General features: G+C 42.2%; 1 protein-coding gene across 1 annotated transcript; it reads left to right on the top strand.

Annotated features, from left to right (window-relative positions):
- The first annotated feature begins 5454 nt into the window (after window positions 1–5454).
- Window positions 5455–22531, top strand: myo1ha (myosin IHa). The gene is made up of 32 exons (XM_076271315.1): window positions 5455–5490; window positions 7950–8090; window positions 8323–8438; window positions 9182–9380; window positions 9629–9709; window positions 9822–10001; window positions 10109–10207; window positions 10880–10993; window positions 11116–11187; window positions 11606–11725; window positions 13649–13716; window positions 13885–13990; window positions 14288–14368; window positions 14953–15044; window positions 15203–15297; window positions 15633–15679; window positions 16047–16127; window positions 16569–16674; window positions 17105–17222; window positions 17716–17829; window positions 18081–18157; window positions 18245–18313; window positions 18420–18504; window positions 18885–19047; window positions 19231–19314; window positions 19545–19638; window positions 19746–19801; window positions 19945–20080; window positions 21738–21808; window positions 21948–22045; window positions 22138–22237; window positions 22505–22531. The coding sequence occupies exons 1-32, from the start codon at window positions 5455–5457 to the stop codon at window positions 22529–22531; spliced, it is 3126 nt and encodes a 1041-aa protein (XP_076127430.1).
- The last annotated feature ends 249 nt before the right edge of the window (window positions 22532–22780 follow it).

Genomic DNA, 22780 nt, shown 5'->3' with positions numbered 1-22780 from the left:
ACCACAGATGGTTAATCGCAGTGTCACAAAAGGCTCAATCAATGCCCAATTCCAACGGCCGAAAACCTGTCTGGAAACCAAGGACATGCACCAGGTCCTAAAGCCTGTTTCTATATTAAGGGGGGAAATGAAACTGTTTAATTTACACTCAAAAGACCAATATGCATTTTAAAGTAGCCTAAAATGCACAATGCTATATTTTTGCCAATTAAGTTGATGTTTAGCTTAGGCTTCTTGTTGGCTTCTTTTTATTATTTTTCTAAAGGGAAAAAAAAGTGGTGGAAATGGATTAAAGAGTCAGCGGACGTGAGGCATTTCTTGCTTGTGTAAACAGTATGATCTCTCTCTCTCTCTGTCTCTTTCTCTCTCAGTCTCTCTCTCTCTGCATTTCCAGGTTAATCAATCTGACGCTAATGGTCCCAGTGCATGTCAGATTACAACTAGGCCCTTCATACATATACAGCATGAAAGCACTCCTGTGATGGCATTTTTCTTCTCAAATGGTCACGCATAATACCATAATGACCAGTGCCTGATATGCGATGGGGACGAGCTTTCTCTGTTGTGACTCACAGCGAGAGTTTAGCCAAAGCTGCCACCATAATGTGGCAAGTAGGCACTCACACTCTCTCTCTGGTCAGTTGTCCTTTCTGAACGACAAGTGACCCAGTGTAACCTTTTGGCCGGAGAAAGGAAATTGCCCCTCATCTGTGGATGGTCAGGGTGGTGTTCGTAAGGAGAGGTAGTCAAAATTGTCTACTCTGATGAGGATCTCCCCGTCCGGGTCAAAGGAAGTCAGATTGCTGAGTAGTTTGTCCCGGGTTTTGGCAAAAAGTTAATGAGTTTCCTGATTATTGCTGCTGTTTTCAATTGAGTGAAAACTCAAAAAATGTAATGTGACATTTAAAGCATTTTTGATGCCTAAAAGGAATATGTAACAATATTGTTTTTCATAAATTACGCTAAAGGTTTGCAGAGCTTCATGTATTTATATGTAAGTGGAATTTGAACATTGCACATGGAATTTCACAAACACATCCATGCATGCACGCATGCACAAATGCAAGCACGCTTGCACACACACACACACACACACACACACAAACACACACACATGCGCAGATATCATAAGTGACAGCGGTCCTGGCTCCCTGATCATGAGCCATGCTTGCTGGACATCATTGCTTCTAAACCACATATAGAATGTCTCCTCAATCTGCTACAGAGTTTCCAATCATGCTCTCCATCCTCATCTCATTTGAGGGAACTCTTCAGATTCCTCCTCTAACGTGCCACAGCAGTTGTGTAGATTTCTCAAGAGAGCTGTGCTTTTCGAGAAAAAAAAAGTCTCTAGCCATGACCCTGAAGTCAGAGACTGATTGAGGTTGTCAGCACCAGGCCCTCCTTATTAATCTATAAAAACAGCACAAGGGTGAGAAGAAAGGGGTGGAGTGTTTTCATGTGAGCAAGTGAGAAAGCGAGAGAAAGAGAGAGAGAGGGGAGGGAGGGAGGCACAGAGGGAAAAGGAGGGAGAGGGCTACGGGGTAAGGAGAAGGGCAAGGAGAGAAAGAGAGAGAGACCTGGTGGGAACGCGTTATTATCAGCCCTCTTTCCCAGCATGGCCTCTCTAATGGGAAAATGGGGCGCTTTGACTCCAGTGAGATGGGATTTGTCGGCTCTTGTGCTGAACCCAGGCCCAGTGGGTAGCACAAAGCTTGTTAAGTCTGGACAAGCATTACAGGAGAGGGGAGGTGTGGTATACACCCAGAGTTAGGTTTTACTGGGGGGTGGAGAGGAAGTTCACGTATCCTTGGCAACAGTGGACAAACTTTTTGGGACAAACTTGACCCTGTCCTTATTGGTGAGCGGGCTCCAGCACTTTTTTTGTGTGTGATGTTATGCATTGCTCTTTAGGCATGACAGTGCTGCACTCACCTTTTGATTACCATGGGAATTGAAGTGTGAAAAACAAAAACAAATGACAGGGATTAATCGTCCTTTAAAGATCCTGGAAGGAGGACTTTACAGGGTGGAGAGAAACTCTATCTATTCTTCAGGGCTTTAATGCCAATCAGGCTGGAGAAAAGAGACACCCTCATTTCGTGTCTGTTTCCAGCAGGTTATTCATTGACTCAAGGGAGTCAGCGGTTTCTCTGTCTCTCAGAGGAGCACAGTTCTCAGTACACAATCCACAGTACACATATGCCGGGATGATACACAGTCTATATTCCTTCCAGCTAAGGAGGCAACATTACTGTTATTCATATTTGTTGAGTATACAACACAATTATTTGTAAAGCTCATACAGACAACCCTATTCTGTCTGGCTGGAGTACCATATATTCATATAAACATATATTGCTGTGATTTTCCAATGTTATAAAAAAAATAGAAAACCAAGAAATATATTTCAGTTTGAATACAAAGGAAGCTGAGAAATGTATAGCTTCTTGGAATTGATTTTAGAGAATTTTTTTTTCTAATTGTTGATGATGGCATGAGAGGGAGTGCTTGAAACCGCATATGTCAGTTGTGTTTGTTTCCCTTGGCGCACTGACTCAGAATGCCTGCATGGATCCCTACGCTGTAAGGATCACTTACTGCCTGAGTGCACCCGGTCAGCTGGACAGAGCATCAAGCGGAGATGTCTAAAAAGGGCTGATGCCAGCCTGGCATCAAGTGACCAGGCTGCCCCAAACAAAATCACACACCATGGTGCCTGGCATACAGTCATCGTGCGCACGCTTTGAATCGCTGAGCAGCTTGTGATTAGTCTGTAATGTAATTGTCTAATCAAAGATCAGCAAGAGGAGGAGGAGGTTGGCACAGTAAGTTAGTCCGGTGGCCACTGTTACAAGGGTGGTGTGTGTGTGTGTGTGTGTGTGTGTGTGAGAGAGAGAGAGAGAGAGATTAGTGTTGGTGTGTGTAGGGGGACAGAGAGATTGATAGAGAGGTTGAAGTGGATTGGGTTTCTACACTGTATATCTTTGTGTTACACCCAGTGGCAATAGTAGGCGCCCAGCCTTGGTTAGTCCTGAATAAGATATTTCCACGCAACCCCCCTCCCCCGCTCTGACCACCCCATGAATCATTGAGTACCCAGCTCACAAGCACCGGCGAGCATGGGTTACTCTGCCGGAGAAAAGGACCACAGGTGGACTGCACAGGTGCGCCAGGCAGGTGAACTGACCTGTCATTTCTTATGGTGGTAGGGGTAGCTGGAGTGAACAGGACACGCTACAGTAACACTCAGGGGTTTGAACCGGCTGTTAAACCTCACAGGACCCTAGATGTACAACTGACCATCTGGAGAGATTTCCGCGATGTGACTGAGTAGACCACCTGTCCGAGAAAAGCTACTGACCTGGGATTCTTTTCATTTACCTCAGAGTCTTACTGAAGGATTAGCAAGATGCAGGTATGGTGCTGGCACGATCGCAAACAAATACAACCTGCAATCTATGCTCCTTTCCATGACTTTCTTATAGTCTCTGTATTATTCTTGAGACAACAACTTATGGACCATTTGTGAGGGATGTATTGGTTTCTGAGAACAAAGCAGTTCACACAACAATAGCTTTTATTCGAGGTAATTGACTGAACATCGTGCCCATTTACAGCGATGCCCTGAGATGTTTGGTTCAAACAGTGTGGGCTTATACGTCATGTCTATACTTGACTTCTTTACTATCACTTTTGTCTGCTCAATTATAATAGATGATCAATAGTTAACTCTTTTTAGCTTGGTCGCTGCTTCATACCTGATGGTGTTGATGTTCAGGTGTGTTTACTCTAATGTCCTGGGCCAGGCATACTGTAAAGACCCGGTGAAGAGTGTGTACCTCTGCACGGCGGTGTCCTTGTGACCCATTTCCCTCTTGTTCCTGTTTCTGTGCCGTGCGTGTGTGTTCCCGTGGCCCATTTGTCTTATGAGCAGGTGTAAGTGGATCCTGCCGTCTCCGTGGAGAGATAGCCCCTTGGGCCACCGTGGTAAAGAGACAGACTCACTTCTCCCAGATGAGACAGATAGGCTTCCCTCCCCCTCTCTGCTGTAGACTGGTGCCTTGGCTTAGGGTCCATTGCATCTTCTATTGCTTTTCTCTCTCTCTCTCTCTCTCTCTCTCTCTCTCTCTCTCTCTCTCTTTCTCTGAGTGTTTTTCTTTCTCTCTTTGTCTCCCCTGCACTATCTCCCTCTCTCTCATCCCCCCTGTTCTCTCTCTCTGTCTCTCTCTCACGCACACTCTATCTGGGTCTGACTTATTTCTTTCTCAGATGAGGTCATCCCTCCCTAGCCCAGGTGACACCCTAGCCTGCTCTGAAGAACCATCTCTTAATTAAAAAACAATAAGGTGGAATACTGAGAAGGTGTGCTAATTTACTTGGTTTGACCGGGGGGCTGGGGTGATTGGGTTCGTTGCAAAACTCTTCTTTCCACATTAAGTGCGCCTCTGCTGTGTCACACCAGGTAAACGTGGGACATGGTAACACAGAAGATGACCATATAAAAATATTTCATATATATATATATATATATATATATATATATATATAACTGATTCATTTCGATTCATTAATTTGAGGAAAAAATAACTGATAAAAATAGCGCAGATTAATCGATTCCGTATGACCTTTGACCCTGAGCCATTCTAGTCAGTAACCATTAGACTGTAAAATGAAGGAGAGAAGAAAATGTGCTGCCTAGATCATTGATTGGAACATTTACCAAAAAACCTTATGCTTGATAATGAAAGCCTTATGGTGTTGATAAAAATAAAGTGTTGATTAAAATAAAGTCCTCTGCAATGTCTGCAGCAAGGAATTTGCATATCACCGGAGTTCATCAACTCTAAAGTCGCACATCAATGCAAAGAAATAGTGTTGACATTGAGGGGAGTGTTAATTTATTTGCATTGTGTCCCCTAGGTTATATCTGTGGCCTGAAATGCCTTGTATGTGAAAAAAACTTCTTCCCGAAGCACTTTTGAATTTATTTCCTCAGCATATGAGGTCATATCATAGATTATTATGACTATTATTTGAACAGTGAAAATAATAATAAAAGAGTTTTTGAACTTTAATGTCACTAATGCTGATTATTCAATGATTCATTTGAATTTAAATATAAATATTAATTAAATTAATTAAATTAAATTTAAATTAATTTAAATAAGTTAGCTGACTCTCTCTGGGCAAACGGCACGAGACATGATGTGCAGTCACTTTGCTCAAATAAAGTTTTAGTGAGCTAAAACGTGCAATATTTTTAAGTTGATCTGCTGTAAAAGAAAAAAGTGAAATGATAATCCCAAGACAATAAATCCTCTGTCATGCACCAAAGTAAAATACCCAAAGACACGCATCAAAGACTTTTCACTCTGCTGCCGGCGTGGATTGAAACACTCTATGACGGATCGTGTAATTCGGAGGGCAGTGTGTGTGAGTGGGCAAGGGATGATGAAAGTTCCGGGCCGCTCTCGTGTGACTGGCCCTGTAAACACACTCGCTCCCTCGCTTTGAACACTTTTGGGGACGACCACAATGGGCCCGGCCTGCCTTCATGATGTCTGCGCTGAATCTTCAGTTGTGCACACTGTGAGCCCAGGCCCTCCCCTGTCAATGTCTACATTGTTCCAGACACATCGTTGTGAATGAGGCCTGTTCCCATCCATGGAGGAGCAAGAGCTTGTAGGTGGGCGGAGGGGAGGGGTGGGGTGTGTGTTTGGGGGGGGGGGGGGTTGCTTTTTTTTAAGAAACCTCTCGCCACCATCACATACTGAGATTGGTTCTGACATCTCAAATGGGGCTCTCTCAATGATATTGTTCACCTGCCTCTGTGGGTTAAAGTGCAGGGGGGAGACAGAGGGACGGAGGGAGAGGGATGGGTGGGGGGGGGGTGTAGGAGAGGAGGGGAGAGGAGGGGAGAGACGAGGGGATCAGTGGAGGGGTTTGCTGTTGTGGGTTGATGGAGGCATTATGTAAGATAGAAGGGATGAGATTTTTTTTAGTAGCTGACAGGTGTAAGAAAGTCTCTCTCTCTCTTCTCTCTCTCTCTCTCTCTTTCTCTCTCTCATCTGTTTGCCATCCTCCGCCTCCAACTCTGAGCTGAGCTGAGCTGAGCTGCATGGGGAGAGCATGTAAGAAAGCCCAGATCACAGCCCGACACTGCCGAAGAACAAGTGTCTATTGTCTGGCCACAGGGCACACTAAATGAGTGTCACTGTGAGCAGTGGGGCATGGACCGTTACAGCACTATTTAGTCGGCGCTGTTGTCTCAAGAAGGCCCCAGATCTTCTCAGATGAGACAAATGCACACCCCCCTTCTCCCTCCCCAATCCTTTGCCCCCCTCCCCTCCACACTCACCCTCAACCCTCTTCCAATCCAACCATGGTCACCCCCCCCCCTTCAACCCAAATAGGCCAAATCTCCTCCATTGTGTTTAGACCGGCCAGTGTGAAATTCACTGTGACGTTAAATGTTTTGCAATGAATAATTACTGAAAGCATATGCAGAGAGAATATATGTAATGGAATGTAGACTGCATTTTAAAAGCACCCCTTTTTGTTCCCTTTCTTTGGAATTTACAGGACAAAAAAAAGAAAAAGTTTTTTGTAGGGGGTAACGAGGGTTATGGAGGGAAGAGGGGGGTGGGGGTGAAGGTGGAGAACTTTGGAGCTTGAGTCAATTAGATTCAATGGATTATCTCTGGAGTTTTTTTTACATTTAAAGTTCATAATAAATTAGTTTCTGCCCTTCAAAGAAACACAAAGAAGATACAAATTCAAGAACTGGAAAAAAAAAGACATTCACACGACCAGATTGAACCAGTTTTGCCAAAATATTTCACAGTCCGCTGTACTTGAAATGTACAACAGTTTTTTGTGTGTGTCGATACATCAAGCCCCACTCACGTAGCTCTCAGTGGCTCCATAAAGCATAAACATTGATGAATGGTTTGTTCCCACCAGAACCCTCACTGTAGCCATCGTTAGAGAAACCTTTCTTTGCAGAAAGGATACATACAACAATAGTCAACAAGAACAAGTAGAAAACCCAAACAACAGTGATACAAAGACAACACCCACATGTTTAACGACTTCTAAAGAAGCCTCTCTTATAACTGTAATTCAAATGATGCTAACTTGCTTGACTCTCTAAACAATATTGCAATAAAGGTGGAATTACAGGCAACTTGCACCAATCTTGACTGTGGCTTGCCTCTATGAAGCTGCACTACAACTCTCTGTGTTTAACGTGCAGTGAATAGAATGATATTTGATATGCTTTCTAGGGCATATCACCATCCTTTAAACAAGCTCTTGGAAGTCGATGAGTGTCAATCAAAAACTTGAGGAGGGCCTGCCCATTTACGATGATATCTCCTTACACAGGACTGGCATGCATAGAGTAAGCCTGAAGGATAATCCAGCACTTATGTTCAACCGCAAAAGGAGATTATGCTGTTGATTTAGTTGATCTTTGTTTAAGATGGCAAACTACTTGAAAGAACATCGGTACATATAGGCTATTAGAATTGAAATTGCATTAAGGAATATATATTTGCAATGTGTATATGAGATGAGATTGAATAGAAATGTGCTGTAACTCATTTCTGGGAATTCTGATGGCAGGTATGAACCACGTTTAAAAAAAATTAAGAAAAAGCAAGCTGATTTTGTAGAATGGAGTGAAAAACAGAACATAGTCCAACTGGGTTTCCACCTCCCACTTTGTAAAATATCGCCATAACAACATGTGTTCTGTTTAGAAGCTTCTATCGTGGTGCAATGTAGGCCAAAATAGGATGGAAGCACAATAGCAATCCTTGCCCAATTCCCTTTCACTGCAATAGAATTCTGGAGATTGTTTTTTTATTTATTATTAATATTGTTAATTAACAAAAAATATTTTTAACCCAAAATCATTAATTCTTTCCTATGATTGACATCAGAACCGAAAGTTGGATCTGGAAGGGGCTTTGATAGCTCGAGACCGGGTTGGCATTCAGGACTTTGTGCTGTTGGATGCTTACACCAGTGAGACAGCTTTCCTGGACAACCTGAAGAAAAGATTCTCTGAAGACCTCATTTATGTGAGTCCTAGTTCATGGCTTCATGGCTTATGAACAACATCAGTTCTTACCAAGGAACTGGAACATAAATATGATGTACCTATACCAATTGTCTTTATCAGCAAAAGCATAACATTCTATGATGCCTTCAGAAGTTGCCATATGCCATCAGAAAAAAAACGCTTCACCCTGGAAAAAAACACTCATGTGAACTGGACGAAATGTTTTGGACTAAATCATCCTTTCCCTGCAGACATACATAGGGACCCTGTTGGTCTCGGTGAACCCCTATAAAGACCTGGACATCTACAACAAGAAGCAGATGGAGATCTACATGGGGGTCAACTTCTTTGAGTTACCCCCTCACATGTTAGTATCAGTTTTTACTTGTTTAGTGTTTGGTGTATACATTCATCTCGATACGTCTTATAGTAATATAAATTCAATTATTGTTATATCTGTTACTATTATGTGTGTAAAAATCCAAAAAGGGGATATAAAGATTGTTGATGTTGTAAGTAAAGAATGCACATGAAAAAGAAAATTAAGATGTGGTGTCAAAATTAAATTGGATAATAACTCTATAGGGTGAAAAACCAAGGTAAATATTTATGTTATGTCAGGAGTTGAAGCGGATGTCAAGAGCATGATAGAATAGTCTCCACATTAATTCTTGTTTGTAACAATAGCAAACCAGTAAATGAAACACTGAGAGAGAAAAGAGCCAGAGGCCAGGCCACCGTCCACGAAACAAAGAAATAAACTCGGCTCTATTTTCAAAGGTGTAATTTAGGAGTAATTATAATCTGATCGGATTATGGAAAGAGTTATCTGACAATGTTCCACAGAAGAGTTCAGTTTCGACGTCAGCTCTTGGGCCGTGACAATCAACCGGGCACTGCAGAATAGAATTCAAATTAACATGACAAATGTGTGTGTGTGTGTGTGCGTGTGTGCGTGTGTGCGTGTGTGTGTGTGTGTGTGTTGCTTTTGTGTTTAGGCATTTATTTGCATGCACATGTGTGAAATTGTGTAATTTTCTGCCTGTCTGTTTCATCTGTTCTACCGCATTCCTAACTTCCATTAAAAACCTTTTGCTCTGCGGTCCAAAGTTATGCGCTGGCAGACAATGCCTACCACACCATGCTCTCGGAGGCCAACAACCACTTCATCCTCATCTCAGGGGAGAGTGGAGCGGGCAAGACCGAGGCCTCCAAAAAGATCTTGCAGTATTACGCGGTCAGCTGCCCCAGCCTGGCCATCCTGGACACAGTGCGGGATAGGATGCTCATGTCTAACCCTGTGCTAGAGGTCTGTAGGCCTGTTGTAAAGAAGAGTGCCCCATTCATATGCATGTAGATAAATACTCTCTCTCTCTATCTCTCCCTCTCTCTCTCTCTCACACACACACACACAGAATCTCTCTTTTTATTACACACACAGTTGCAAACAAAGGCATAGTGTATGCGTCCTATATGTTTATAGATAGAGTCTTCTCAATACCATCTTCTAGTCTTCTTACCCAAAGTTTCGTCTGAACTCTCATTTCACCATCACAGGCTTTTGGAAATGCCAAAACATTGAAGAATGACAACTCCAGCCGCTTTGGGAAGTACATGGATATCCAGTTTGACGCTCAGGTAGGGCAGGTTAAAAGCCTTAGTATGAAGATTTGTTGAGGATTTGTAGCTGCTCCTCTGGTTCATGTCTAATTTGTTGTGACTGTGGGATGATGGGCCTCTTCTCACGTAGGGGGATGCAGTTGGAGGTCACATACTCAGCTACCTCCTGGAGAAGTCCAGGGTAGTCCATCAGAACCACGGCGAGAGAAACTTCCATGTTTTCTACCAGCTGATCGAGAGTGGTGAGGAAGACCTACTGCGGCAGCTGGGTTTGGAGAAAAACGTCCAACATTACAAGTACCTGGCGCAGGTGTGAGGGTGTGCTGTACATTTCCATAGGATTATGCTGTGTTGGTAACCTGAAGTGAAAATGTCCCTTTTTGTCCATAAATGAACATGACTGGCTTTGGTTCATAGGGTGAATGCTCTACCGTGAGCTCCATCAATGACAAGAATGACTGGAAGACGATGAGAAATGCCCTCTCTGTTGTTGACTTTGACAAGGGTGACATTGAAGTAAGGATACATACAATTAGTGGCATCAAATTCAAAATGACAAAATCATATGTATTTTCTAAAATAACAGTAGAATGTTTCTGTTTCCACAACTGATATGAGATTTTTATTTTTAATTAGGGTTTACATGATTTGTAAATGTTTTCATTGACATTTTACACAACATAACATTTTACACAACATCCTAACTTTTTTGGAATTGGGTTTAGTAAAACATTTCTCATGGCATATGGTTCCTCTGTACATACATTTACATGTATTCATTTAGCAGACACTTTTCATCCAAAGTGACTTACATACAGTATGTATGTCAATTCTATTGCAAGGGACTATATTGTCCCCAGAGCAACTTGGGGTTAAGTGCCTTCCTCAAGGGCTCAACGGTGGAAGCCAGGAATTGAACCCACAATTTTTCAGGCTACTGCATGCTTGCCCAGGTTCAACGCTACCCCCACCAGCATACAAAAGCACTGTGTTACATATGCATGCACGCTGTATGTTCTGCAACTATTCTGTAACTGGTGTGTATAGATAATTATTACTGTCTTGTTAGGGTATTTTTTTCCTTTGTAGCTGGACACTAGAATGGCGGGGAGCCATCATAAACTGTAGACTTTGTGTAAATGAAATTCCCCTCACATATCTCCTTTCACACCTGTCCATCTCTCTCAGCATCTATTTGGGATCATTGCCAGTGTCCTTCATCTGGGCAATGTCCACTTTGAAAGAGACAGCAAAGGTTCTGCCACCTTATTTGGGCATGCAGAGTTACGCTGGGTGTCAAAGGTGATTATTGTTTCTACTCTATGAGTTTATTATGTTGTTTTTTAAAGTTGTTTTCATGGTGTAAATGAGCTGACCCCGTCTTTTTGCCCTCCCCCCAAACCACCCCACACCACTCCCTATAGCTGCTTAGTGTTAATGTTCAGGTTCTACAGGAGGCATTAACTTACAGGAAGATTGAAGCCAAAACCGATGAGGTAAGTCTTTCCTAGGTGACATGCCACTGCCCTCTCTTACTTTCCATTATGTGAGTCACATACACATCACATACATTATGCGAGAAGGTCAGAATTCAGGGCTTTGGAATAGCTCAGAATGCAGCCCATTCAGGAGACTTGACAGTTTTGTAGACTCCTCTTGTGGAGTTCTCATGGAGTTCTCAGGCTTTAAGGGGCAGAGATTCCCTATAGTGCAAGTGGGTCTGGGACAGCTTGAATGTTCCTGGATAGTAGATATCAGCTGACCCAGGATCTGTGTGTGTGTCAAGGTGCATTCTGCCATCTGGTCTGCAGTTTTAAGTTTAAATTCAACATTTCTGATTCTGTTTTTTCTAATAATGATTTTAATGATCATATTGAGAGATCATCTGTTGTGTCCTTCAATGCCAATCTGCAGGTGTTGAGTCCTTTCACTGTTGACCATGCCATCTATGCCAGGGATGCCTTGGCCAAGGCCATTTATGGACGCACATTCAATTGGTTGGTAAATCGCATCAACCACTCTCTGGAGAATCAGGTTTGGAGGCCTTGCCTGTCGTTCAACCTAGTTTTATATGACCAGTGTTGGGCAAGTTACTTCAAAATCGTAATGTATTATGTATTACTAATTACTGTCATTTCAAAGTAATTTGTTACATTATAATATTACTATCTGAATTGTAACACTACTATTGCATTACTTTTAAGTAACTTTCACCAAAATATCTAGAAATATGGATTTGCCATTCTAAATGCAGTTTATTACGCTCAATGCAGCTCATTGCTCTTCCAATGGAGGGAGATGTGGTATAGCATAATGACTGAGCTAGGCTTAAGGCTAACAACAGTAGAATGCACTAGGCACAGTGCTCATGATCCAATACAAGGAACAATAGTCAGAATTTTGTTAAAAACCGACAAAAGGTCAGGCAAAGTCTGGTACATTGTGATAGAAATACTGTAACTTTAAGGCCTGCTCATTAAAATCAATGGAGAGCCTACTATATTGTAAATCAAAGCTTGAAGGAACCGTATGTAAGATTGTGGCCAAAGCTGGTACTACCATCACTTTCAAATTACTGTAGAGCGCTGTATCCCCTTCCCCTCCCCTCTGACTGGCAGAGCTGGCAACCCGGATGCCGAAACACTACTGACTTTGTGATAAGTAGATAGGTGGACGGTGGCGCATCAGGCCAAAACACAACATGACAACATCAACATCAGTTGAGGGCTGCAACTTCACTTTTTAAATGACAATATCCTGACCGGACTACTGTTGTCAGTGATATAAGTATTTTGAAATGAACATGATTTCTTAATGTCTATGACATATCAGGGCCATTTTATGATTAATTGAAATACATTTCTTACATACGGTTCCTTTAATAAAGACATGTCAAGATGGTGGCCTGCTGGCCATTTCAGTGCCCTAAGTGAGTGGCTTTGAGTGAGTGACATTTAAATGATAACTCAAACACCTAAAGTAAAATAAAAGGCCTATTATTTACAGACTATTACTGTGTGTTTTTAAACATTCATTTCTGGAGAAATGCTGTTTTACTTATAAATGGTGCACTGTCACTTTAAGAGCATTGATCTTTACGTTCTCATAATGCCCTTTTGCCAGCTCTTGTTTACAAGCCTTGTTTGTTTGAGTTACATTGATAGCACAATATTAACAATAATGCACAATGTTAAGTTGTTTTAAGCAGCCTTCATTGCTTTGGAAATGGAAGTATGCAATGACATTGCTTCACATTTCGTTTTGCAAATAAAAGTGAATTATGAGCCTGGTATCCACCTAGCTATCTGAATGGAATGCGTTTCAGTCAACTCGGCATATCATGTGCTTCATGTAAATGCTGGAAAACAAAGTATTGAAGACCCACCAATTCCATTCTACTAGTAGGCTACTACGTGGTGGAGATTGAAAGAACCTAAAAAGTATCAAACTTGCATGTAACATGGTGCATTTTGACATTGTAAACGTTATTGATGAAGAGTGAAACGCAGTTAGCAGTAAAGCTACTATTCATTGGTTACATTTGGGTGCCCCCTGTCCTTTGGTGCCCAAAGTGCGTGATGCGCGTGGGGTGAGCGGTGGCACTACCAGGCTACACAATCTTTTTCTGCATTTCTATCCCTTTATTCTCTTTAATTCAAGTTCACAGCTCAAAGATGACATGCACTACTACAACAGCATAGTTTTTTTTTTTATCAAGAATCAAAAAGATTAGCGTGGCACCACTTTAGATGTTTCATTAATTTACTTGTGCTATTTTGCGAGGCATAGAGAGATCTTTCGGCACTAACTATTATGTTCTTCATATCCTTGTCTCTGACAAGATGAAAATAATGAGCGTAGGCTTATGTTGGTAATCTTAGTTATTGATGGTAATCTTAGATTACCATGTTAGAAGCTTGTTTTGGGAAATGTTAATTTGGCATTTCCCATCACCAGGATCCCAGTAGAAAGACAGTGATTGGGTTGCTAGACATCTATGGTTTTGAAGTATTCCATGTAAACAGGTATGCATTATCCACTTTGCATGGTTTTTAATATTAGGTATAACTATAGATTTTAATAAAACAAATAAAAAATGTATTTAAATAAAAATAACCAAAAAAAAGCAAGAAAAACAGATATCAAACAAAATGTGTGTGTGTGTGTGTGTGTTTGTATGTATGCGTGTCTAGTTTTGAGCAGTTCTGTATAAACTACTGCAATGAGAAGCTCCAGCAGCTGTTTATCCAGCTGACTCTGAAGGCAGAGCAGGAGGAGTATGAGGCGGAGGGCATCGAGGTAACAAGCCTTTTGCACATACGCCTGTGCACTGCTCATTGACTGGGAGTTCCACATGTGCTTTGAGGGGGGCCTTTCACATTTAGATATATAGAACAGCTGGGACAAAATGGATTTCTGTAACTATTCTTCTATAACTATGTCACAGGCAGATATGAACAAACTATGATCACAAACATTGACTCAACTTTCATAATATTATTAGTATTAGCATAATATTAAATATGTATTAACAACATACACATCATAATATCAGTTCAGTGGAACTTCTTGTCTTTCATTTCTCGTTCTCCGCAGTGGGAGCCAGTGCAGTTCTTCAATAATAAAATCATCTGTGATCTGGTGGAAGAGAAACACAGAGGCATCATCGCCGTGCTGGTGAGATCCTCACAAATCATGTCCGGGGGTTACTGTAACCTCCAGTGAAACGTAAAAGAAGTGTGTCACATTAAATATGCAGTCTGTGATTCGGTTTCCAGAGAGGTTGGAATTTGAGCTCAATAGCCAATCAAATTACCCCCATCGCCTCTGTGCTCATGAACTACCGTGTTGATTGGCAGGAATTGGATGTAGCTTGGTCCAAGATTTTGTGCTTGTTTCATATTTACAGAGCCAGGACAGTGTACAATCATCTGGGATTTTTGACAGCTAAAGGATCCCTGAGGGGAAATTCCCTAAATTTGACAATAAACAAAACACTGTATATGGGATTAGAATCATATACTAAACCTTTAAGCAATTACAGCCACACTACTCTTAGGGGCACATGCATTCCAATCACCTGTGCAATTATCACACCTATGGGATTTCCCCAATGACATGGAAATGTAAACAACTGGGCCAGTGAATGGGCTGAATAGAAATAGGAACAATTGAACATTGCTTGTTTTCAATAGAGGTTCCACACCTCATGATTAATGGACATCTGGATAATGGTCCTTTATCCCTTTGGTACCTCCCAGGATGAGGAGTGCCTCAGGCCAGGGGATGCCACTGACCTGACCTTCCTGGAGAAGCTGGAGGAGAAGATGGGCCACCACCCGCATTTTGTCACGTGAGTCCTCCTCTCTGACCAAGTGAAGCTCACTCTCAAACATACTTCTCGCCATTTCACGCCTTTATTCTTTTGGTACCAGTTGATTTGCCATCCATCGGTGAAACATGCAATACTTGACCATGGTGTTAGGTTGTTGTTTTTTTTACCACCCATAGGCACATGCTGGCAGACAAGAGCACACGGAGGTCCCTGGAACGGGGGGATTTCCGTCTCCTGCACTACGCCGGGGAGGTCACCTACTGCGTTGTGGGTGAGTAAGATCTCTATCTCTCTCACTCCTCTCCACCTACCTGTTGAGTTGTGGGTGAGTAAGATCTCTATCTCTCTCACTCCTCTCCACCTACCTGTTGAGTTGTGATCTCTATCTCTCTCACTCCTCTCCACCTACCTGTTGAGTTGTGGGTGAGTAAGATCTCTATCTCTCTCACTCCTCTCCACCTACCTGTTGAGTTGTGGGTGAGTAAGATCTCTATCTCTCTCACTCCTCTCCACCTACCTGTTGAGTTGAATTGCCTCTCGGAATGAGAGCGATGTTCTGAATGAGGGTGGCTCTCACCTTGGGCCCTGTGTTCTGGTTTATTCCAGGCTTCATAGACAAAAACAACGACCTTTTGTACAGGAACATTAAGGAGGTATGTGCATTATTATTGACTCTGATGGGAGGGATTAAGGAGGTATGTGCATGATTATTGGCGCTGATGGGCGGGATTAAGGGGGTATGTGCATGATTATTGGCTCTGATGGGAGGGATTAAGGGGGAAGTTGTTTCAAAGGCTTCCTTAATTATTAACCCTTGAGGTGAATTAGCGTGAATAATACAACAGGCGGTAGCGGTAAACTGGACACTCAGGTCTTTAGTATCCGGTTTGTGAGCGTGTGTGCACACGTGTGTGTGTGTGTGTGTGTGTGTGTGTAAAATGTGTTTGTGATGTGTTCTATAAGTGTGTGTAGCAATCGGTGCAAATGTGTCTGTCTGTGTTGCACTTGTGCCCTTTGCAGGTGATGCATCACTCTAAGAACTCCATAGTCAGGCAGTGTTTTCCATCTACAGAGACGGAGATCCGGAGACGGCCAGAGACGGTGAGTCTCCATGAGCATTGCATCTCCATCTCCCCCACAGCCTCATGAGTCTCCATGGGCACACTTTATTGCATCTCCATCTCCCCCACAGCCTCATGAGTCTCCATGGGCACACTTTATTGCATCTCCATCTCCTCCACAGCCTCATGAGTCTCCATGGGCACACTTTATTGCATCTCCATCTCCTCCACAGCCTCATGAGTCTCCATGGGCACACTTCATTGCATCTCCATCTCCTCCACAGCCTCATGAGTCTCCATGGGCACACTTCATTGCATCTCCATCTCCTCCACAGCCTCATGAGTCTCCATGGGCACACTTCATTGCATCTCCCCCACAGTCTCATGAGCCTCTAGGAGCCCTATATGTGCAGAACAATAGAAGGTAATGCCACTATGTGTTTTTTTTTTACCCATCTCTCTTTGTTTTGTTTGTCAAAAGGTTGCAACTCAGTTCAAGAACAGTCTGCAGAAACTGACAGAGATTCTAATGGCCAAAGAGGCTTGGTATGTGCGCTGCCTCAAGTCAAATGATTCCAAAAAGCCAGGTGATCATCCTCTCCTCTCCTCCTTTTGCCATTTCTTCTCCCCTCCCCTCCCTCCTCCCCTCTTCTCTCCTCTTCATTGTTCCTCTCCTCTCCTCAGCACCTCTCTCACCTGAGCTGAACTCTTTCCATGCTGGGATTAGCTGTGGCCAAAAATAGCAGCAAGGGCTTTAATGTCTTTTAGCCAACCGATGAATCGTGATACTGATAACACTAAAGAAGGGGTTTTTAATTTCTACCAGTACAAGAATGGACAAATAGCTGACCATTACTGACTGTATAGAATTAACGCTTATGTTATCCTCCATTAAATTGAAGTAAACATTAAGTCTTCCAGCTAAAAGAAAATGCTATTTCACAATCTAATTTCAGTTCCTAATTATGTTCTTAGAAAAGTGTGAGTCATGTAGGCTTGTGCTTTGTGGGCTTCCAGGACACTTTGACGATGTGCTGGTGAGGCATCAGGTGAAATACCTGGGACTGATGGAGCACCTCAGGGTCAGACGAGCTGGGTTTGCATACAGGCGCAGATATGATGTGTTCTTACAGAGGTAAAAACCCTGTCAAGGCTCAAGCAGCTCAATATATGTGTTTGTGAGGGTGAAAGACACTGAAACTGAAAGAACTTCACATTCAGGCACTTATACTGATCAGTGTTCAGATGCTTGGGGGCAGATTTTGGGGGCAGCCGTGGCCTACTGGTTAGCACTTCAGACTTGTAACCAGAGGGTTGGCGGTTTGAACCCCAACCAGTAGGAAGCAGCTGAACTGCCCTTGAGCAAGGCACCTAACCCCTCACTGCTCCCCGAGTGCCGCTGTTGTAGCAGGCAGCTCACTGCGCCGGGATTAATGTGTGCTTCACTTCACTGTGTGCTGAGTGTGTTTCACTAATTCACAGATTGGGATAAATGCAGAGACCAAATCAAAAGAGTATATATCAAAAATCAAAACGGGATCAAAAGAGTATATATACTTATACTTATACTGCTGATTCTGAACGGATGTTGTTGTGGTAAACTGAGGGCCATGTGGATCCATCCACAGGTACAAGCCCCTATGTCCAGCCACGTGGCCCCACTGGCGGGGACTGGCTGCGGAGGGCGTGGAGACACTGGTCAAGCATCTGGGGTACAAACATGATGAGTATAAAATGGGCAGGTGAGCTGTTCTCTGTTAGAGCTACTAGAGGTGTGTGTGTGTGGTGAAATACATATTCTCATGAGCAAACACACACACACACACACACACTCACATACACACATGCACACAGGGAATTGTATTATTTTTGGGGCAAAGTCATGGAATACAGGGAATTTTATTGTAGCAGTTTAAAATGTACTTGCCACATGTTTATCTTGGCAGATTTTGAAGCGCATTTTCCTAATCTATGATTTTCATCTCCTTAACAGAACAAAGATATTCATTCGCCATCCTAGAACGCTATTTGCCACAGAGGATGCCTATGAGATCTGTAAACATGATCTAGGTCAGTATTGCACATGAAAAAGATTTAGAGATTGTCTGCAAATTGTACAAGAATTATGCCCATTAATATAATTTGTCAACATTCCAGCAACTAAAATCCAGGCGAAATACAAAGGTTACAGGGTGAAAGGGGAGTTTAAGAAACAGAAAGAGGCTGGTAGGTTTCATTTCAAATCGGAACGCTTTATTACTTTACTTTACTTTTCCACTTTACCTTGAAGCTGTGCTTGGCCGTGCAACTCATTCAGTGGTGTCTGTTTCAGCCACAAAGATTGAGACCTGCTGGCGGGGAGCACAGGCCAGAAAGGAGAGGGAGAAGAGAGCTTGGGCTGTCAAAGTCATCAAGAAGTACGAGCCCTTCAGTAAATGAGCTCCGTAGCATAAGTAGTCCTCTCTCACTTGCCTTGCTGATGTGTTCAGGTGGCACATTACAAATTATGGTCATTATGTGTATGTGTGAATATGTGTTTTTGAGATGAGGGGGAAAATCGATTCAGTATATTATCATGACAATTTTGATAATTGATACAGAGGCACCGAGTATCACGATATTGAAGTATTTTCCACCCCTAATGTTAATGTGTAGTCACAGCATTATTAGCATACCCTATCTATCTACTTCTGTACTTTAATTTCTAAATTCATAACCCAAAGAATCAGAGGGGGTCACATCAACATGCTAAATCTGTGTGTCTCCACAGTAAATACACATGCCTAATATTTTTCAGGTTTATTAAAGGTTATATGACTAGAGGCCAGGCAAAGACAACAGATAACTCTGAGTACCTGGCATTTGTGAGGCAGAACTACTTGAATCGACTGAAACAGAACCTCCCCAAAACAGTCCTGGACAAGACTACTTGGCAAACTCCACCACCTGTCCTCACAGAGGTAAGCACATACTTCAATGTAGCGATGCAAGTCCAGTGGGTACTTTTGCTGTGTAGGGAAATAATACACACTGGTTAAGAAACACGCACACATGCACGCACGCACCCATACATGCACGCACATATAAATATATGAACACAGTCTAAATCTGGTCTTCATAAGGCCTTCTCTTCTTAACTTCAGACTTCAGAGTTACTGCGGATGTTGCACTACCGCCTCATGGTCAGGAAGTACGTACGAGGCATCACGCCACAGAGAAAAGCACAGGTACAGAATTACAATCAGAATGAGTATTGTGATCTATCCATTACCCACTATGAGCCCTCTATCACATATAGCCTACAGACTTTTGTTGACCATTGGAAGAACTGAAAACCAAAGTGTATAAATCTGTATCATTCACCATCAATGACCCCATCCAAAATGGGGTCAAAAAGCCAAAAAGCATGATGTGCAGTGGTTAATAAATTGCGCCTACATTTTCCCTTTCCTCACAGCTGACACTGAAGTCAATCACTAGTGCCATATTCAAGGGCAAGAAAGACTCCTACCCACAGAGTGTTGCCCATCCTTTTGTGGAAACGAGGATCAGTCAGTACACTGCAATATTAAACTATACATTTGCATGATTCAAATGGTCCTTGAATAGTTCAGCCTTGATTGTGGTGTGATGGGGCTCCATGTTGTTTGACATGTAGGTGAAGACGACATCAACATCAGGGTCTTGCAGATGGTGCGCCATGAGCGTGTCAAGGTAAGCATCTGATCAGTCAATCAGATACACTAAGAGGGAGCTGGAAATATAGATAGTGTAAATGTCATGGTATGCCTTTTTCATATGATCTGCTCTTCCTCTACAACTTGCCTCCCAACCTCTTTGATGTTCCGTTCCTCCAGTACAGTGTTCCAGTGGTGAAGTATGATCGCAAAGGCTTCAAGCCCAGACAGCGACAGCTTATTTTCACCCAGGCCGCAGCGTATGTTGCAGACGAGACCAAGGTTAAGCAGAGAGTGGCATATGTATCTTTAAAAGGTGATTCGACAGGATTTACTCTCTTCTTTTGTGGCTTTCAGTGTCTAGGAGAACTAGATTGGTGACTCATTCAACAATTTGTACAGTTTATACAATGTCTAAAAGTATTCACCTCCCTTGGATATTTTCCCTTTTATTGCTTTAACAAATTGACTCTGTCAATTTATTTTGCCCTTTTGTACAATCATTTACAAAAATCCTTTTTAATTAGCCTGACTCCGTCATACTCAATTCTAGACAGTTGTGGGCAGGGCTAGTTTGGCTGGCATCCAGGCTACTCTTTAATGTCAAAACTTACTACAAAACTTAATTAATTAGAAATATATAATGCAAAATAAGTGATTGCATAAATACTCACACACACCACCCTTAAAGTAACTGACCTAAATCCACAGTGGTCCAGCAAGTTGGTGCTAATAGTCTCACAATTAGTGAAATGTAGATCGCCTAAGTGCCGTGAATGTGTATAGTGTAATAATATAAAGACACCTGCGTCTGGAAGGTCTAGTCACTGATCAATCCGTATTCCTGGCTATAATTCCACCATGAAGACAAAAGAACACAAAAAAAAGGTTATTGACTTAAGTGAGGGGAAGGATACAAAAACATCCCCTGGAGTTCAGTGAAATCCATGTGAGGGAAATGGCAAATGTGCAAATCTGCCTAGAACAGGCCATCACCACAAACTGAGTGACTCAGTGAGAGAATAATGGTGTGGGAGGCCACCAAGGCACCTATGACAACTCTGAAGAAGTTAAAAGCTTCCGCAGCTGAGGAAGAAACTAAGCATAAAGCAACGTTTGCCCAAGCTCTTCACAAGCTCTATAAGTGAGTGGCAAATCTCTTATTAAATCTCGACCAAAGTTCACCCAAAGACATATGAGAGACTCCAAGGTCAAATGGAAGAAGGTTCATTGGTCTGATGAGAACAAAATGGAGCTTTTTGGACATTAGAATACATGCTATGTTTGGCGGACACCAAACACTACACATCACCAAAAATGCACCATCCCTAATTTGAAGCATGGTGGTGGTAGCATCATGCTGTGAGGATACTTCTCGACAGCAGGCCCTGAAAGGTTTGTCAAGGTAAAAGTAAAATTAATTCAGCAAAATATATATATGGAAATCCTGGAGGACAATCTGATTCAGTCTGCAAGATAACTACAACTTGGGAGAAGATATACTCCCCAGCAAGACAATAAGCCAAAGCATACATCAAAAACTATACATAAATGGTTTAGACAATAAGGTGAATGTTCTGGAGTGGCCAAGTCAAAGCTCAGACCTCAATAGCCGGCTTCAGACCGTCGAACCAAAGCATTGAGACCTATCCACGCAGAATGCAAAAGTGCATTTACTCAATGCTGACTTGAAGAGGATATTTGTGCAATGATTTATTTTCCATTATTTTTGATTAATTAACATTACTTTGTAGAAATCTGCTTTCACTTTGACATTAAAGATTGTATTTTTGTAAATTATCCTAAAAAAGGCCAAATTAAACTGATCAAGAGTCCAGTTATAAAAGCAGTAAAAGTTGAAATATCCAAGGGGGGGGTGGATACTTCTTATAGGCACTGTACTTCTGAAAAAAGGCAGATTAATTTATTTTCGTGCTAGTAATATAAACAATTCTTGTCCATTTTATGACTAGGTATTTCAGTCAGTAATTTGAGTGATGGCATCATGATCTTCCATGTTACTTGTGAGGATCCCAAACAGAAGGTGAGTTTTTAATGAAGTCTCATGGGACTCTGCGTCTTCCCCAAGAGGCTCTAGTTCCAGCTGATAATTAAAGCTTTTTATGAGGTGTGACTGGCTTTGTGAGTTGAGTGTCCGACCATTACTTCTTCTCTTCTCACAGGGAGACCTAATTATGCAGTGTGATCACCTGTTTGAGGCACTGACCAAACTAAGCGTGATCGCAAACAAGCAAGATGCCATCAAAGTCCAGCAGGGAAGGTTAGTGTATGCTGATGATCTGCGCTTCTGATTCCCAGAATGTAGTCACACGCTAACTGAATTTCCTCAATGATTTGGTCGTCTCCTTGTAGCATCAAGTTTGACCTCCAGGCAGGTAAAGAGGGGTTTGTAGACTTCAGCACTGGCCCAGAACCCATGTGCTACAAGGCTAAAAATGGACACCTAATGGTGGTAAGTAAGTTTCTGTAAACAATTACTTACATTAAAACAGATAATGGCAAAGGAAAGAAAGATAATACTATTGTTTGTTATTATTGTTATCCAATAATTGCAAGTGAAGCAAATATTTGACATATTGACTTACATTTCATCTAGATGTAAATTCCACCTTGAGGTTTCACGACATCCAAAACGTTTGACGTTCAAACTAGTCTAAACTCAAGTACTGAAGACTAGTCTGTTCAGTCAAAATTCCTTGTACTTTCTTTTAAACATTAGGTGTCCACCCGCACCAAGTCCCGGTGACCCAAGAAAGCTCAGGAGATCCAAAAGACATCCTCTATGAAATCACAAGTCCATTTGTCCTTTGTTTCTAATGCTCCAAGCCTCCAATAGACCCAGGGAACAACTACAAAGTCTCACTGGATATTTGTGCTATACCAATGTATAATTTTCTTCCCTTTTTATAATGTTTCAGAGCACAGGTCCTAAAATGCTGGGTTAGAAAATGTAATTATTGTAATAGGGATATATGTACAATATAATGTTTTTATA

This window comes from Alosa pseudoharengus, unplaced genomic scaffold, assembly GCF_046254945.1.
Source record: "Alosa pseudoharengus isolate Yale_2024_CS ecotype anadromous, Long Island Sound unplaced genomic scaffold, YU_APseudo_1.1 YU_APseudo_1.1_scf_6, whole genome shotgun sequence".
Taxonomy (NCBI): Eukaryota; Metazoa; Chordata; class Actinopteri; order Clupeiformes; family Clupeidae; genus Alosa; species Alosa pseudoharengus.
Note: the sequence above shows the minus strand (reverse complement) of the source record. Positions and strands in the feature narration are given on the sequence as shown.